Source organism: Bos indicus, chromosome X (genome assembly GCF_029378745.1).
Source record: "Bos indicus isolate NIAB-ARS_2022 breed Sahiwal x Tharparkar chromosome X, NIAB-ARS_B.indTharparkar_mat_pri_1.0, whole genome shotgun sequence".
NCBI classification, from domain to species: Eukaryota; Metazoa; Chordata; class Mammalia; order Artiodactyla; family Bovidae; genus Bos; species Bos indicus.
In genome coordinates, this window is record NC_091789.1 from 58,941,157 (window position 1) to 58,953,553 (window position 12,397).

The 12,397-nt window shown below is 41.6% G+C and overlaps 1 protein-coding gene across 1 annotated transcript in view; it reads left to right on the forward strand.

Annotated features, from left to right (window-relative positions):
• LOC139181519 (uncharacterized) overlaps window positions 1–2,092 on the forward strand; it is a 52,139-nt gene extending 50,047 nt beyond the window's left edge. The window contains exons 4-5 of the mRNA XM_070785041.1: window positions 747–945; window positions 1,918–2,092. Of these exons, the coding sequence (XP_070641142.1) occupies window positions 747–904 (158 nt within the window). The 3' untranslated portion in view covers window positions 905–945; window positions 1,918–2,092. The remainder of the gene's footprint in view (window positions 1–746; window positions 946–1,917) is intronic.
• Window positions 2,093–12,397: the final 10,305 nt, after the last annotated feature.

Consider the following 12,397-nt stretch of genomic DNA (forward strand, 5'->3'; position numbering starts at 1 on the left):
CACTGGAGGGCGATACACCCTGGGAGCTGTGGGATCCTGCGGAGGGGGTTGCATCCTAGAAGACAAGGGAACCAGCAGTGGAGGCCGAGTTCTGGGCGAGGAAGCCCTGACTGCTGCCTCTGAGACTGGGAGGCTGAGGCCTGTGATCCCGGAGGGGCTGAGGCGGGCAAGTGGTGGCTGAGCCTTCAGGCCCTTGTGGGGCCATTGAGCTCAAAGGCAGGTAGGTCTCTAGCAGTCACACAGTGGGTCAGAACTCTCAAAAACCTCCGGGCACAATTTACACAAGTGGAAGCCCAGTTCTGGAGACCTTCATGGTCTCGAGAAACAGCATGCTGCCTTCTCCCAACCTAGAGGCAAACAAGTGGCATCCCTCCCTGTTGGTCAACGGCTTTAACAAATGTGAATATTTTTGGTAGGAGGATCTGAGAAAATGATGACATAGCACAGGGGCACTTTTCAGGGATTGAGGAATCTGAGCATCCCCATAGAATTTGTCTTTAAGTCAAACAAACATTTTTTTCCATTGAAATTCCGACACACACGTACAAAATGGTATCAGTATCAAATGCTTCGGATCCCTTCTCCACAGGGGCCAGAAATAATCAGAGAGATCTGTGTACCGATCTACTGGAAAGAGGGGAAAAACGTTTGTGAACATTGTCAAGCAGCAGACATGATGGGGGGCTAGAAATGTATCCAGGTATTATTTGTTGTTTCTTTCATTAAACCTATTTCTCTTCTCTCAGGCCTAGACTCTGCTGCTGGTTTTAAGTTGGGATATTTTCCCTGCCAACTTTTGACCCCAATGTCTGCATCATTCTGCCCTAATGATGAGGGTGAGGATCAGTATGAAAACACTGATGAAGAGGAAGAGGATGGAAATGAAAAACCTGAAGGACTCTAAATGGATGTGGTCTCAGCAAAGAGCAGCTCTGGATAATACAGGTATTGTTGTATAGGCTTTAGTACGACATAACCATTCCTGACACATACCTGTTACTAACAGCTTTATATTTTTAATTTTTCTTCTGTAAAATAAATAAGAAAATTGTTGAAATTTAATTTTGGAAAAACAGTTTATTGTTAATAATGTTTTCTAGATAATGTAGGAGGCAGTATGTTCTGAAATGTATTTCATTTATAGCCACAAGTCCTTTGTCCTGTAGATTTAAGTCTACTATAGTTGGTGAATTTATCAGACCTGGAAATGGAGACCAGTGCTTGTTTAGAGAAGAGTCACCAGAAGCAGCAGCTAAAGTGACTAGGCCATGCATTAGCTGTGTCATCATCACCTGGCCACAGAATTGTAGTCTCTTGTACTGACAATGACTTTGAGAAAGCGATTCCTTACAAAGTAGTAAGATGTTAAGGGTTTCAAGAGAAGTGCATTTCAGGATTAATTCACAAATATTAGTTCAATTTAGATTTTTTATTCAAAAGAAAAGAAAACTAGTCTCAGTATTATTTTTGGTTGTCACTGAAATGGTAATTACATCTTTGTTTCTCTTTCCTCTATTCATTCATCTTTTAGTCTCTCTCACTCACTCTCTCACTCTTTCTTAGTTTTCATGCATGTGGATGTTTGGTAAAGCCTCATCCTCGTTTTACACATGTGGAAACTGAAGGTCTGGAAATATAAGGGATTGATGATTTGTGCAAGGGAACACTAGTTTTTTAGGGGGAATGACTTATTTAAATCACAGTGTGGCCTTTCAAGGAATCAGCAAGCATTTATAGTGGTGTGCAAGAGGGAGATAAGTATTGCATTAGCAATGATGTGCACCCTGATCACCAAGGGTCTGGGTTACAAGAAGAAAACATTAAGAAAATAGATGTACATAGTGTTGACTCATATTTAGAAAGTCACTGCATGTTATTGAGGTACAATTGTTAACTGGCTCTTTTTTCATCCTACAGTGGGAAGGCATAGAAAAAGCAGACAGCCAAAGAAAAGATGAATCTGTTCTTCATGGATATTCTTATTTACATTAGCCTGAAATACTAATTTTGTTTCAAAGTTTCAATGCCCCAAAGTGATACTAACTACTGACATCTGACTTTACTCTTATCTTTTACAGATACTTTGATAGTATTGTTCACATTGGAAATAAAAGCTTGTTTGAAAGTAATAAGCCGTAGTTGTTTTTTTTTTTTTTTTCACATAAATACCACTGATTCAAATCTATCATTGTTCAATTTATTTTGGCCCACCTTACTGTCACTGAAAGGGATTTCTTTCTGCTATTTGTCAAGCCTGTTTTAAATCCTTTTATTGCAGCCCCAAATAAATTAAAATATAAGATTGTAAATAATTTGTGGGATGGTGCCCTAGCCTCTACTATATTTTATTGAAAGGAACTGATGGATGACCTAGCTTCCCTGGAACAGCAGCATCAGCATCAGCTGGAAACTTGTTTGCAATGCACATTCTCAGACCCTGCTCCAGACCTACTGAGTTGGAAATTCTGAGGGTAGGCCGCTAGCCATCAGGGTTTTACAGTCCTCCAGCTGCTACTGAAGCACATTGAAGTTTCAGAACCACTGCTTTAGAGCAGTGGGGGAAAGGTTTGCTACACCCACTGCAGGATCATCCTTAACTCACTGACTTGGTACTGCTGCAGGTAAACTAAACAGGGTGGTAAGATCTGGACTTAGGAAGACACTAGAATTCTCAGGGGCTTGAGACACAAAGAGGGGTGTGTTAGTGTCCTAAGGTTACCGTAACAAATTGCCACAAACCAGATGGCTTAAAACAACAGAAATACATTCTCAGTTCTGGAGGCCAGAAGTCTGAGGTCAAGGTATCAGCAAGGGTGGTCCCTTCCAGAGGCTCTGAGGGAGAATCTGTTTCATGCCTCTCTCCTGGTTTCTGGTGGTTGCTGTCAGTCGTTGGCATCTCCATCGTCACATAGCGTTTTCCCCTGTCTGTTTCTTTGTCCTTTCTCTTCTCATAAGGATATCAGTCATACTGAATTAAAGACCCACCCTAATCCAGTATGACCTCATCTTAACTGTTACACCTGCAAATATCCTAGTTCCAAAGAATGTCACATTTACAGGTTCAAGGGGTAAAACTTCAACATATCTTTTTAGGGGGACAAAATACAGCTTATAGCATGGGGCAAAGATTCAGGGGTGGAAGCGACAGATAGATAAAGGGTAAAGGGTACCCTTCTGAAAGGGTAAAGGCATTATGATACCATACATATGTGAAGTTTAAAAAGATGCAACAGTTCTTATATTGATTATAGGTTCATATATTTGTAGTAAAAGGTATACATAGGAGTGATGCATACATATGTAGCATGCAGAAAGGTGTGTATGAAAACAATAACCTTATTTAGGACAGTGGTTAAATCTTATTCAATAGAGGGAGAATTCAACTGGGGAGAGGTATAATGGGTTTAAATTTTATTTGTAATCTTTTGTTTTTAAGATGAGCGATGTTTGCATGGGTGTAGTAATCTCTGTACCTTTGTCTAGGTCTGAAATATCGCCTCTAAAGAAAATTGAAAGGCAAAATGGGCCTAATATCTGGAACTTACTGAAGGAAAACTGTAAAGTGCTATTTGAGCAGAGTAGAGAGGATCAGAGGAGAGTACCAGGGGTTTGGGGTAGAAGGCCTTATTTCTGTATTTAGTTCAGGCCACTTGAATGCTCGCTAGTTAGCAGCAATACCTTTTCCTATTTTCTGTGCTAGTTCATCTCATATCCTTGAGTATATGAACATTATTTATTAATGTTTCTCCCCGACTCCCTAAAGTGTGAGCTTCTGAACTTATAGGCTTCTATTCGTCTCTTCTAAAGCATTGTAGTTTCTTCTTCATAGGTGCTTGATAAGGTTTGTTAAAGTGAAGTTAGTATAAGGTATCCACAGCCCTTTTCCATGACTCTGGTTTTGTCAATTAAAAATGTATTATCACAGAGTATTACTTACGGCTAGAACAAAGAAAAAAGGCACAAGACCTTTTTTCATTGTTGTTTAATGAAGTAACAGTCCAAGTAGAAATTTATCCATGTAGTGTCACTTGAAAGGCTTCAGATTGGTTGTTTGGCTCTTGCCTTTCTAGGAGTGTGTGTGTGTGTGTGTGTGTGTGTGTGTGTGTGTGTGTGTGAGTGTGTATTTCTGTGCTAATATAGTTAATGTAATGTAATTCAATCATGTCCAACTCTTTGCAACCTTGTGGACTGTAGGCCTCCAGGCCCCTCTGTCCATAGGAGTGTCTCACTGGCCCATTCAGAATACTGAAATGAGTTGTCATTTCCTCTTGAAGGGGATCTTCCCGAGCCAGGGATTGAACCTGCATCTCATGGGTCTCCTGCATTGCAGGCAATTGCTTAACACTGAGCCACCCATGTATAGCCGTAGTTAATATGAAAGGCCCTTATTTGGGCTTCAGAATTTTTGGAGGTTCACTATAAACAAAAAACACCTCTTTTTGAGATAAGCCTTTTTTGGTGCATACTCTTGAGTCCTTGTCCCTGCCTCTCATTATGGTCCAGGTACCTAGGGCCCTGAATTTACTCCCCAAGTGGCCCCATGTCCCCAGCCCCAAGAGGCCTGTGTGTTCCTCTTCACTGAGTCTGTGCTTCTAAGGGTTGAGTGGCACAGTCAGTGCTATATTCTCAGGACTGAGAGGAATCTAAGAGGTGGTGGCTTTGTATACAGGCAACAGGACAAGTGGGCCACATTATCCACATAGATGTACGTGACGCCTCTCATGGTGAGGGAGGAACCTCAGCCTTGCTTCACTGAAGGTTGCTGAAGCGCTAACATATCGGGCTTCTCTGGGTCTCTGAGAGATGGTCCCTAAATCAGGTCAGGGACAAACCCTTTCCTGTTACTCTGGGTGTTTGTGGGTTTCCCTATTTTCACATGTATTGAATATATTCTCACTGAGTCCTTCAACCTTGAAAATTTGGGGCTTCTTTAGGATAAGACCTGTCTTGTACCTATCTGTCTCAGCCAGGAAAGGTTAGGCTGTTTTGATATTTTCCTTGGTTATGGCTCCATGTTCTCAAAGGATGTGATCCAAAACTCTCCTTTATTCCACTGCCTGGGAGATTACCATTGGGAGAAAAAGAAAGGGGTATGGTGGGTGCCAGAGATGGAATCGATTTTCTGTTACCACTTAGGGATATTTTAATGATACTACAGTTAGTGATGAAGAATCACTGTCCTCTAAGCCCCCTATTTTCAGATGCTTGTAACTCCAAGGAATACAAAGGAGTACACATTCAAAACTCTAACATGGCAGGACTCTTGGAAAATGATGTTTTGTGAAATGTGGTATTCTTAAGTCCTCTGTGATATGAATCACATAGTATTATAGCATAGGTTTTGAGGCGTGAAATTTACATTTCGTAGAAGTCTAAGCAATGGTTTATGTGTGCTTAGATGAGGAATTGATCTCATCACCAAACCCATGAAGAAAATCAGTTTAAAACTATTCTAAGAGGCACCTAAAACTTAGCTCTTTTTCTCTCCCTCTCATTCAATTTGTTATTTACTCCAGTGCCTTTATTTCCATTTCCCACCATATTTTAGTCCCCATCAGTTCCTTATAAATTATGAACTATGTCATATATACAGAAGATAATACAGCATATATGTAAGGTGTATCATAATAATATAAAAACCTGTTTACCCATCAAAAAGCTTGAAAATTAGAACATAGCCAATGCTTTTGAATCTTACCTGTGCCCTCCATGATTCACTTTCTCATTCCTTCCCAGAGGTAACAACTATCCTGAACTTTATTAATAATTCACTTATTTATACATTCACTGCATGGAAATGTTCCTTCAAATTACATTATTTCTTGTCCATTTTGGAGTGTATGCAAATATACTAGATGTATTACTTGTGTTTCTCCCCTCCCCCATCACCCTGTGTTTGTGAGATTTATGTATATTGATGTGAACAACTTATAAGTCAGTTTTCATTGCTGTACAGTTATCCATCATATGAAAATCCCAGAATGTGTCTATTTCCTGTTTGTGGACATATGGGTTGTTTTCATTTTTATCTTTTTGCAAATCATTGTGCAGTGAACTTTCTCGTTCATATCCCCTGATGCCCATCCACGAGAGTTTCTCTAGATTCTCAGTTGAGGGCAATTTTATACACAATGGCCCCCAACCAAGGAACATTTGATAATGTCTGGAAACATCTTTGGTTGTCATAAGCGAGGATGTGCTCCTGGCATCTAGTGGGTAGAGGCCAGAGACACTGCTAAGCACCCTACAATGGACAGGACAGTCCACAACGCAGCATTGTCTCTTCCAAAATGTCAACAGTTGAGAAGCCCTGATCTCCAGTACATTCATAGACATGAAAGTCCTGGATCATAGTGTGTGCCCACGTTCTGTTGCAGGGAAAAGCCAGTTCTGACCCCATGTTGGAACTGTTACTTTGACTTGTTTTTCATTGCTTTTGTTATAGTCATACACAAGGGCTGCCTCAGAGAATCCTGCCCCTCTGCCTAACTGTTAAACTAAACTGCTTTTGTTCAAGACCCTATCACATGCGGATGACTGAAAGGAAGAAGTTAAACATCTCCTTCCCGAGGCCTGCCATTCTAAGAGATATTTACAACATTTATGGGCTTTTCACTTTGTTTCCTCACCTCCTTCCACCTGATCTATAAAGGAATCTTGTATCCAGACCCTGATAAGATGGTTATTTTGAGACATTAGTCGGCCATCTGATAGGTCAGATGGCTTTCCAGATAAAATGGTATTCCTTGCCTCAACACCTTATCTCTGATTCGTTAGCCCATCGTGCAGGGAGCAGAGCAAGCTTGGGCTCAGGAACAGTTCAACTGTACCTGTTGTTGATTAGTCGTTAAGTCATGTCCGAGTCTTTTGTGACCCCCATATAGTGTAGCCTGCAAGGCTCCCCTGATCATGGAATTTCCCAGGCAAGAATACTGGAGTGGGTTGCCATTTCCTTCTCCAGGGGCTCTTCCTGGCCCAGGGATCAACTTGCATGTCCTGCATTGGCAGGTGGATTCTTTATTGCTGAGCCAGCAGGGAAGCCCCTCAACTTTACTAGGTAATCTCAAAAATCTTTCAAAATGGTTGTACCGGTTTATATTCCCAATAGCAGGAAATGAGAATTCTACTTGCTCCACATTCTTGCCTACTTAGAGCATAATTACTGTCATTATCTTTTTTAAGTCATAAGTTTTTTGTTTTGTTTTTAATATTTATTTGACTGCATTGGGTCTTCGTTGTGGCACGTGGGATCTTTGTTTCAGTGCACGTTGTGGCACGTGGGCTCAGTAGTTGCAGCTCTCTAGTTGTGAGACGTGGGCTTAGCTGCTCAGCAGCATGTGGGATCTTAATCCCCTGTGTGCATGTATGATTAGTCATTAAGTTGTGTCTGACTCTTTGAGACCCATTGGACTGTAGTCCTCCAGGCTCCTAAATCCCCAAATATTGGGATTCTCCAGGCAATAATACTGGAGTGGGTTGCCATGCCCTCCTCCAGGAGATCTTCCTGACCCAGGACTCGAAGCTGCATCTCCTGTGTCTCCTGCACTGAAGGAAGATTCTTTTTACCCACTCACTAGCTGTTGGGAAAGCCCCTTAGTTCCCTGACCAGTGACCAAACCTGCTTTTCCTGCATTGCCAGGCAGGTTCTTAACCATCAACAACCAGGGAAGTCCCAACAATATATACTATATGAGGCCATTGTTAAGGGCCGCCCTGGTGGCTTAGATGGTAAAGAATCTGCTTGCAGTGCAGGAGACCTGGGTTCAATCTCTGTGTCAGTCTGTCCTCTGGAGAAGGGAATGGCTAACCACTCCAGCATTCTTGGGGCTTCCTTGGTGGCTCAGATGGTAAAGAATCTGCCTGCAATGCAGGAGATCTGGGTTTGATCCCTGGGTCAGGGAGAACCACTGGAGAAGGGAATAGGAACTTCACTCCAGGATTCTTGCCTGGAGAATTTACAAAATTAAAAACTGGCATGCATAAATAGATGATAAGAGTATACAAAACAACTGGGGTTATGAAGAAAAAGAATGAGAGACTTTTGGGAGGTGGTCACTTTTATTTAACTCAGGTATTTACAATTTAAAGAACTATTTTCCTGAATAATACCACATAACTGGCATAATCAGGAGGGTGGAAAGCGAGGAAGCCACTGGACTACTCTGTTTCTGCTGAGACCATCACAGATTTTGGCTGCGAGACCACACTGACTCCTTCTCCATCTATACAGTCAAAGTAGATGTCTCATGCCTTGCCTTTTGATACCCACAAAGCTAGGAACTGTACCCTGGGACCTCTATTGTCACTGATGCAAAAGAATGAAATTTTATGAGCCCACGCTCACTAACAGAAAACAGAAACCACAGGAGAAGCGCGGACTACACCTCACTTCTCCTTCCAAGTCTCATGGATGTTTCTTATCTACTTGGAAGAAGCTTCTATTCGTGGAATCCAGGCCATCCAGGCAAGACTTCAGGAAAGGTAGACTTGGTTTCCAACTTCTATCAAGACTTACCTGCTGTAATTGGGATTGGGATGGAGTCAGGTGAGCTAATCTATGACATTTGCCGCAGGATGTAAAACTGAAGGTGGAGATGCCAGTTTGGAGGCTATTGTAGTAGTCCACCTGAGAGATGATGGCGTCTTGGATCAGGGTGACAAAAGCAAAGGTAGTTAGGAAGTGGTTGGATTTACGTTTTACTCAGAAAACAGGACTCGCCTGTACATTATGGCAGGGTTCAGGGAAAGATAATAAAGTCTGAGGATTAATAATTCCTTTCACTCCTGTCCTAGACATTGTTTTCTTTGCAAACCCTCAAGCCTGGTCTAGGAGCCCGTCTGATGTATATAACCATATCATGTGTTTAGGAATTCCTTGTTTCATCATCTGTATTTCTACTACACAGTCATTTCCCCAGGGGTCGATGTATGTGTGGCTGTGCGTGGCACAGTGGCTGGCATGGTGCTCTCTCAATAAATACTGTTATAATGATGAATGAAGGAATGCTGGATCACTATGAGTTCATCAGCTCAGTGATGGTGAGTTTCTCTGTATTAAGGGGCCCTGTGACTCCTTGCTTATTTCCAGTGTTGCCAGATGGGGCTACATCTTCTAGTGTGCGTTGTGAGCACATTTTAGTAGTCAAAAACTGAGATCCAAACCCAAGTAACGGGCGTGCAAGTGAGGCTTATTCCCGCAATTCACATTATGTTCAGCTAAATTTCCCTTTTGCTCTCCATGAGAGTGATTGCCCTAAGCCCACTTATGCCTCATTATAGTAAATCAGAACCCCAGAGAAAATTCTTTTTCTTTTGTCCTGTGCTCCATTGTGAAGAAGAGCATGTCCACATGAATATCTAGACAAAGCTGCTGACAGAAAGGTATAACTGCTGAAGTTGCTGCTATAGGAAATATTTGAGAGTCTCATTGAAAAGGAAAGCAGAAACATTAACTTGATATGGACTAAGAGCTTTGAATAATGTTATATGTGTAAGCATTTAAATTCTGTGATGACAATAAAACACTAAGTCTAGTCATTCCAAATTTTAAAGTAAGGCAATAAGCTGGTTCCATGTAACTTAAGGGTTTACCACCCCTACTGGGTACGCCAGAAACTACACTTCAGGTCTCCCAAAGAAAAGCCATCATGAACGATCAGTTGCTGTGTACATTGCCACTTCTAAATTAACGGGATAGCAGCACGTTTAAAATGAATTTATTGTGATTCAGTGAGGGTAGTAGTTTGTATATATATTAAGCCCTGCATATGAATGTGTTCCATTCTGAGAGTGCTTTCAGAAGTCCAATGTATTTGTTAAGTTCAACAAAGTTAACCTAGATACACAATTAACACTACCGGCTATATAGTACTATTGTAATCGATTTATAATACTTTACACATGCTGCAGCTGCTGCTGCTATGTCGCTTCAGTCGTGTCTGACGCTGTGCAACCCCACAGACGGCAGCCCACCAGGCTCCCCCGTCCCTGGGGTTCTCCAGGCAAGAACACTGGAGTGGGTTGCCATTTCCTTCTCCATTACACATGACTAATACATAAACAAACAAACAGAAAATAATGAAAACATTTTTAGTCTTAGAATACACTGCCTTGAAAAGTGTACTAGTACAGTATAACAGGGGCTGGCATCGAATGAACAGGCAAGAAGAGTTACTGACTGGAGGAGGGAAAGGAAGTGGGAGATGGTATGGCTGGAAGATTGCCAGCCATAGGAGATGGAGGGAAAGCCGCAATTTTTGCATCTTTGAAAGCTCACAAGTTGAAGATTCGCACATGGGTACTCACTGTATTGCTTGGGGCTCTAAAGCCTTCCTGGAGCCTGTGTCAGAAAGAGCCTTTTCTGATCTCCTGGATTCCAGGAGCTTCTGACTGAGGCAGACACATTTGGAACATATCCTAGGCTCTAACTCCCCCTGGACTGCATTTTCCAACCCTTCTGTACACCGCAACCTCCCCTCAGTCAGAGTTACAAAACTCATCTCAGGAACTATGGATAAGGTCAGGTGGCTCCCATGACCTATGTTTTGTCTTCTAATTGGCTTCAGTGATCCATGTTTTTCCTTCTCATATGTCCTATCAACTGGCCAGAAGAAAAAGCCCACTTAACTCCAGAGTATCTTCCATTTTTTGAGCACTGATTATATATCTGGCAAGAATAATTTCAGTGCTTTCCATGAATCAACTCATCGTATCCTACATGGAAGTCTTATTACTATCTTACTCTGGAGATGAGGAAACTGAGGCAAAGCAAAGCTGTGTAAGTTGCCTAAGATTCCACAGCTAGTGAGTGGCACAGGTGAAATTCAAACCCAGCCAGTCTCGCTTCAGAGTCTAAGCTCTGACTTCTACTACATCATCTCCCCTCTTGGATGGAAAATGTGAGGAATAATACCTATCTTAGAGAGCTGAAGTGAGAATTAAATGATTACTATTAATTCTGTGCAGGAGGGTGGCCACTTACTGATCAGTGGGCTGGGACAGAGAGTATACTTTGTAATGAAGATCCACACATAATCCTCAGACCAAAATAACCATTTTTGTTTATTTTTAATGAATTTAAAGTGAAGTTTTACATGAGAAAGGTATCATATTAGTTCATTTCATTGGAAAGAAGCTCTCTGATCTTCGAATATGTTTGCATGAAGAAGAACACAAGTAACGTAATTCTACTTCAATAACTACACTAGTCTTTGACTGTGTGGATCACAACAAACTGTGGAAAACTCTTAAAGAGATGGGAATATCAGACCACTTTACCTGCCTCCTGAGAAATGTGTATGGAGGTCAAGAAGCAACAGTTAGAACTGGACATGGAACAGTGGACTGGTTCCAAATTGGGAAAGGAGTATGTCAAGGCTGTAAGTTGTCGCATTGCTTATTTAACTTATGTGCAGAGTATATCATGTGAAATTCCGGGCTGGATGAAGATCAAGTTGGAATCAAAATTGCCGGGAGAAATATCCATAACCTGAGATATGCAGATGACACCACACTTACGGCAGAATGCAAAGTGGAACTGAAGAGCCTCTTGATGAAAGTGAAAGAGGAGAGTGAAAAAGTTGGCTTAGAATTCAACACTCAAAAAACTAAGACCTTGGCATTTGGTCCCATCACTTAATGGCAAATAGATGGGGAACCAATGGAAACGGTGACAGATTTATTTTCTTGGGCTCCAAAATCACTGCAGATGGTGAGTACAGCCATGAAATTAAAAGATGCTTGCTCCTTGGAAGAAAAGCTATGACAAACCTAGACAGTGAATTAAACAGCTGAGACATTACTTTGATGACAAAAGTCCATATAGTCAAAGTTTTTCCAGTTTTTGGACCATAAAGGAGGCTGAGAGCCAAAGAATCCATGCATTCTAACTGCGTTGTTGGAGAACACTCTTGAGTGTCCCCTGGACTACAAGGAAAACAAACCAGTCAATGCTAAAGGAAATCAACCCTGAATGTTCACTGGAAGGACTGATCCTGAAACTGAAGCTCCGATATTTTGGCCACCTCATGTGAAAAGCCAACCCACTGGAATAGACTGTGATGCTGGGAAAGATAGAAGGCAGGAGGAGAAGGGGACAACAGAGGATGACATGGTTGGATGGCATCACCAACTCTATGGACATGAGTTTGAGCAACTCTGAGAGATCGTGAAGGAAAGGGAAGCCTGGGGTGCTGCAGTCCATGGGATTGCAAAAAGTCAGACACAACTGAGGGGCAGAACAACTGAACAACAGCAAATAGCTATAAAAAAGTGTCTGAAAGTTCCTGAAAAAGGTAAAAGCCTTATGGTTGTCTCATCAATTCCACTATTAGCTATATAAGCCAAAGAATTAGAAGTATTTGTTCAAATAAAAGGTAACAAAAAGTTCTATCCCCAT